The 6,301-nt window shown below is 39.1% G+C and overlaps 1 protein-coding gene across 17 annotated transcripts in view; it reads right to left on the bottom strand.

Moving 5' to 3' along the window:
* LOC117582007 (restin homolog) overlaps window positions 1-5,579 on the bottom strand; it is a 30,160-nt gene extending 24,581 nt beyond the window's left edge. For 5 of the 17 annotated variants that reach the window (XM_034269510.1, XM_034269505.1, XM_034269503.1 and 2 more), the window contains exons 1-2: window positions 5,320-5,577; window positions 4,841-5,211 (exon numbers count right to left, since the gene is read on the bottom strand). In XM_034269510.1, the coding sequence (XP_034125401.1) occupies window positions 4,841-5,126 (286 nt within the window). In that variant the 5' untranslated portion in view covers window positions 5,127-5,211; window positions 5,320-5,577. Of the gene's footprint in view, window positions 1-519; window positions 721-4,840; window positions 5,212-5,319 lie in introns of those variants that run through there. The other 12 variants (XM_034269511.1, XM_034269512.1, XM_034269504.1 and 9 more) reach the window with 5 other exon arrangements.
* Between the last annotated feature and the right edge of the window lie 722 nt (window positions 5,580-6,301).

The following is a 6,301-nucleotide window of genomic DNA, read 5'->3' on the forward strand; positions in this document are numbered from 1 at the left end:
GGCAAATACAATAAAAAATAATTAAAGAAAATAAACATATTCTAGGCTTGTCTGAGAACAAAAAAACACAAATAATATAAATATTTATGAGCTCGAACAGACTGCCGATGAAAGCAAAATCAAAATCTGGCAATTATTTTCACAATGTTAACAAAAGAATACATTTTGGGTACAAGGTCAAAGGCTGTCACTCACGAAAATATGAACAAAACTGCATAAAATAAATGCAAATTGCAAAAAACTATGCAATTTTCATAAATAAATAATTGCCCTTTTTTGGGGTGTTAACACACAACAGCAAGGACAGTAGGACATAGAGAGATATAGAGAGAGGGATCAAGGGATCATATTCAACTTTACAGGAATCAGTCAAGGAAATTACACAAACACACACACACAGTCTTGGGATTTTAAAAGGAAATGTCCCAAAAAAATCATCGGTTTTTCGCCGTTCTCCAATGGCCACAAAACTTTTGCTTTTACAGTTCATTGTTTTATATATATTTCGTATTTAATCACCTTATCTGCGCTTTATAACAAAATAAAGTTCAGCTTCTGCTATAATGTGCCTCTGGATTTGAGTCAATTTTCGTTTGAGTGTTGTCACTATATGGATGCTATAGTATAGAGCCGATCGAGTTCAATTGGTTGCCATCTGAGCCGCAGTCGCGCGCCAAACACGTCCGTATCGCGAGAAGTCGTTGGAGTAACAAAAAAAGTTCGAGCAGAGCCCAGCCACATGGCAGCGCACCGCCAGTGCTGACAACTCTTCGGGTCATAAAAAAAGCTAAGTAAAACTCTGAAAAAAGCTAGAAAAAGCCAGAAAATATTGTGGGCGCCTAAAAAAATGATAGAGTAGTGTAACGATATTTTTATTGATCTAGTGTGGTACATATCAAACATATCGTCTTCTGGGGCTGAACTTAAGTATGCTTCATTTTTCTTGCAAAATACCTATAATTCCCACTTGCCGCTATTTTAGTGGGGAAAATAGCTAAATTGGCCTCTCTCCACATAGCACAGCACCGCAAGCTTTGCAACAGTTGAGAGAGCGCGCCAACAAAGAGAGAGCTTGCAAAAACCCAAGCTCTGTTGTGGAGTGTTGGGAGAGCGACCATTGTGTGTGTGGCCTGCGCTCCGCTCAGCTTCATCTGTGTGTGTTGGTTGGGCCACGCGTAAAAAAAGTGGCGTAAAAAGAATTGTTGTTTCTTTTTTGTATGTTTTTACTTTTTATTTTACACGGACAGAGTAGACAGCTTAATAAATTTTGCAATCAAATTCAGAGCTACTCGTACCGACAAAAGTGTTGCCACATGGCCACGTTACCATTACAATGTTTTCTGTTTTCTCTGGGCTTTTCCTTACAATATCAGAAGGGAGCAATGATTGATCGCCAGACTGGCGCCCCAATAAGTGGCTGTCTAGGTCTTAACGGCTTTGGGCTTTTAGGTTTTAGCCATGAATGAAGACACGAATGAATCAGAAAACTCATTAAAGAGATAAGTCAAGATTTATAATCTATCTATGGAGATCTGTGTCGCGATTTCAGTGGAGAATTTTTTGGAATACTAATTTAATGGAGTTTCCCTTTTCTCATAAGTGCAGAAACATTTTTAACAAAACATTTCCAGCATTACATATGTATGCGATAAGAGTCAATGATAGATTGAGATATAAATGTGCCCTTAAAAATATTTCCATGCCCAAGTTCTGAGTAACTTTGCAGAGCGTTTCTAAATTTGTTTTGTTTTCACATCTTTAGACCTGAGATTCAGTTTTTAAAAGAGGGAATGCGATAATCAAAGTAAATTATTTTTATGCATAGCTCTGAAAAAAGATTACTAATCTAAAGCGAATGTGTTTGATTAAACATCTTCCAGGGTCAGGAGTAGTTCAACTGTTTTTAGAGGAAGAAAAATAAGAGATAAAACCATTATTTATTGGGCGGAAATGCAAATAAATGAATGTCATTTATAAAATCAAGAAACACCTGAGAACACTTCCTCCCTCTATTACATTCTCATTAACAGTTTTACCAACTTTAATTCCATTTAAGTGCTTTATCCCCCACGTGTCTTTAATTCCAATATAGGTTCTGACAACTTCATCAATTGTCCAACATCCTTATAGTTAATGCCCAAAACAAATATTGTTAGTCAATATAAACATCAATGTTTACTCTCCCACTGAAAACGAAAACAAAGCCGACTCTAACGGAGTAATCCTCTTTCGAGACAGCGCTCATCCATTAGGCCCCAGAGATACGATCTTCAGTCCAAGACAAATGAGCTTTCAGTTTTATGGAGAAGCAAAGAGGGAGAGTGGCCCCGGCGTGGCCCCACTTTCTGTTCCGATCGAAATCAATAAAAGTGACATAAGCTCATCCACGAGTCCCGGTCTCAGACACACAGACCACAAGGAGAGAGACAGGGAGAGAAGAGAGATCAGTTTGATCTGAAACAAGAAGAGAACGGAACCCAGACATCACAAATGCGCAGTGAAAAAATTAGGTACACAGACACATCTTGCTTTGTATCTATTTGTGTGTGTCTGTGTGTGCCTATTTAGAACATCAAATTCTGTGTCATCGCCAGAACAAATTCAATTATAAGAAAGCGCAAGAGGGGGGAAGCGAAAAATCGAGAGACGTTGAGTTAGAGAGAGAGAGAGAGACTTGCCGGCCGGTCCGCAGGTCGTCTCATTCGCGTGACATTGAGAGTCCGGTGCCATGAAATGGCATGAAATGAGTGACAGATGCACACACACATCCATACACAAAGGTAGAGACAGTACGTTTCGGTAGTCTAGGGAAGGTTGTAGAAATTATTGAGATTCGATCATCTATCATAAAGCTTCCAACAGATTCGTAGGGAATTCTTTGGTTTTTGTTTACAGTACAATTATTTTAATTGCTTCTACCACATAAATAACATTCTCGATTTAGAAAATTCAATAAGCAAAATAAACTTAAATTCTATTCATGGTGTAGAAGTCGCAAAAGGAGCAGAGTCATCTCATAAATTTCAAGGCTCTCGTGAGTGTCATATCATTTTGCAATGCACTGTACTTGAAAGTGTAAATATCCATGCGTGTACGAGCGTATTGCATGGTGGAGCTCGTGATTCAGTTTACAATGAAATATGTTACAATATTGCCAGCGTTGTTGCTCTATTTTTATTTTGGCCAAATCCCCGACCGGTCCCCTTCCTGCCATGGATTTTGCGGTTGCATTGAGACTGTGAATTGTTGGATGTAGTGTGGAGCGGTGTGTGTAATAGAAAACCCATCGCATGATCCGCTGATCGATGGATCGTTAGACAGATCGTTTGCTATATAGGCTAGTGGGTCGGCGGTCGATTGGTTGTCGGTGTTGCGGTTATTACGTGCCTGATGAAATGTGCCACAAAAGGCGGCTCAATTAAATGGTAGCTGCCACTTAATTAATTGGCCATAATTCTCCTTACACTTTTTCGGTGGTCTATAATTATAATCGAGAGTGGCCGGCAGCAGAGAGTGGGCGAGTGGCAATTTGTTTGTTTGCTTTTGCTGTCTACTGCCTGCCGTCTTGTGCGTTGGAGTTTTTCAAGTGCTGTTAATAATTAAGTAAAATATTTGTTGGCACAACAAAACAGTTGATGGTGGGAACTACAAAACGGTCTACAACTCAATTCAAAACGAAGTTGAACCAGGAGCATAGAGGCTGGTTTGAGGTTTTCTCCTAATACATTTTTTGTTCTTTTCGGATCGCCTTTGTTTTTCTTCTCAGATTCGCTTTGATAATGTCAGGAGGAGGTCAAATGTGATGCAATAAAAATGCACTCAAAGTATATTTTTTTTCTCTTATATTTTTGTATCTTCAGCAAGTGTGTGGGTGTGTCGTAATCATCATCATCATTTCCATTAGATCATTGCCTCTATATACTATTCTATGTATAGTTTTATGAGACACATAGCCTACATGGCGTGGGTGTTTCTCCTGTAAGTGGTTTTAGTCGCTTATAACCGGAATTACAGCTGAATTGATTGAGCCCAGATGGAAACATACATTGCACATTTAAGTGCAGTTTTGAAATGAAATGACGAAAATCGAAGATGGGGAAACGATGTAGCTGTAGATCGGACTAGACATGTGAGTAAGTGGATGAGTCCCTTTTCTTCTGAAAATGTGGGTCTTTAAGGGCTCAAATTACGATATAAATGTAGATTTACTTTTATTAGTAGTAGAAATTAATAGAATACAAGAATAATCTTTCGAATAGTGAAATACAGAAGAGCTTGGAATTTGTAATCTGAGACCATTTTCTTTTTTCTTTCTAGTTTACAATTTAAGTCGTAAATCCTTCACTTCGGAAAACCACACAGATATTACTCATACCAATTGGTTTCCAACTACAGATCTATAAAACTCAATGTAAAATTGTAATTGCTTGGGTATCAGGAAATGGACAATAAAGATGCAAACAGTTCTTAATTAGTTTTAAATGATTAATGGTCCAAAGCTCACGTTTCCCAATAATGTTTTCCGAGAATCCACAGAATTATTCCTAACAACACATCACACAGTTTCTTTATTCAAAGTAATTGGAGTAAAAGTAAAAATGTTCTTTGATTTTCAAATGCTACCTCTCACAGGAGGGTGTTCTCATGGTGCATGTCTACTTGGATATACTACTTAAATATTTCCCAGCAATATCTTTTACCGGAAAATATAATAACGAGAAAGTTCCACATCCCTCACACACTTATAGACCTATGTATGCATTTTCAATCCAAATTTGTATCACAACCCGCACAACACATCTGAAACTTAAAAGATCAGACAACATTGAGATAAACTCACCTCTGGGTGGTGGTCCCGACTTGGGCGTTGTGTGATTGCAGCAGGGTCTCCCGATCTTCGACACGGAGCTAATGGAGCTCGTGGAGCCGAAGTTGGAGGGCGCCTTCAGCCTGCTGGCGGGTGGTGCTGTTCCCGTCATGGAGGCAGCGGGCGTGGGTATATTCGAGCGAGTGCTGGGCCCTGGTATCTTTGAAGCAGCCACTGCCAGCTCGGGTTCTTCCATTGCTGCTGCTTCTGCTGGCGGTGCTGCTCCTTCCGCAGGCGTATCCGGCGAATTATCACTCATTTTGCACTATTTTTTCTATTTTTTTTCACTTTTTGCTTGATGGGATCACACGCGTATAACAACGGACTTGAAGCCGAAATAGAAACTGTCGTAAAATATTTTGATTTTTGCTTAGTTAAAATTCCATTTAATGGAAATAAAATAGACAGTTAAATCCGTTTATAATTTCCCAATTCGGAAAACTGGCACTTACCTGCACTAGGAGTAGATTTTTTTTAACTTCCTTTTGCTAAGAAGGTTTTTCATCAGCCTTTCACAGGCTTTTGACACACTGTGCGTTCAAGTGCCGTTTTTGGCGCGCACACACAGCTCGCTCTCTCTCTCTCTCTTTTTTTTGCTAGCCGCTCTCCAACAGCTGATTGGAGCGGTTCTTTTTTGTTTTTCGGTGGTGGTCTTGAAAAAATAAACAAAAACCCGTTTTTGTTTTTGCTGCTGTTGATGCAGCTGCTTCGTTATGAATTAAAAAAAAATGCGGAAACATAAGATATGCATAAATTATGCGATCTATTTTCAAGGCTTACACATTTTATTTTAAGACGATTTTGGGTTGTGATATGCACAGATTGTTTTAAATTGAATTATATTTAAATTGAAATAAATTGCTTATCAATTGATGCACTCATTGCACACACACACACACAACCGCGTACGAAAGCACTCACACACACGCGAATATGCCGTTGACACAGTTATGGGTCGTTAACGAAAGAGGCGGGATGGCAGGGGAACGGGTACGTACACGAAGCGGATAAGATAAGGCTTGAATTTCTACAGCGTACTACGTGAAGGGTTTAAAACATACCACGCTGCGATATTTACACACAGTTACTATAAGATTTAAAACTAGTTTCTGATTTTTTACCACTTTTTTTTAGCGTTGCGTTGGAATTTTGTTGTTGTACTGCCATAGGGATGGGTTTTTCGTAGAATTTTCAATGCAGCTGGCGATGGTTTACTGTGCGATAGATCGATATGACAAGCGAATGGGGTGTTGGGAGCTGCTGAATGAGGCCCCAAGAATTGTATTTAAAATATTAACCTATCCATATTAAATAAATATGTATCTATAGGCGCCAAAAATTAGCGTGTAAAGATTTGCCAGTTCATGCAACAGAACGCTGGCCAGAAGTTGCTCTGCCCCCCAGTGCAAAAATGAGCTAGTAATGACACCAAAA

The sequence above is a fragment of the Drosophila guanche genome, unplaced genomic scaffold (assembly GCF_900245975.1).
Source record: "Drosophila guanche unplaced genomic scaffold, DGUA_6, whole genome shotgun sequence".
NCBI lineage: Eukaryota > Metazoa > Arthropoda > Insecta > Diptera > Drosophilidae > Drosophila > Drosophila guanche.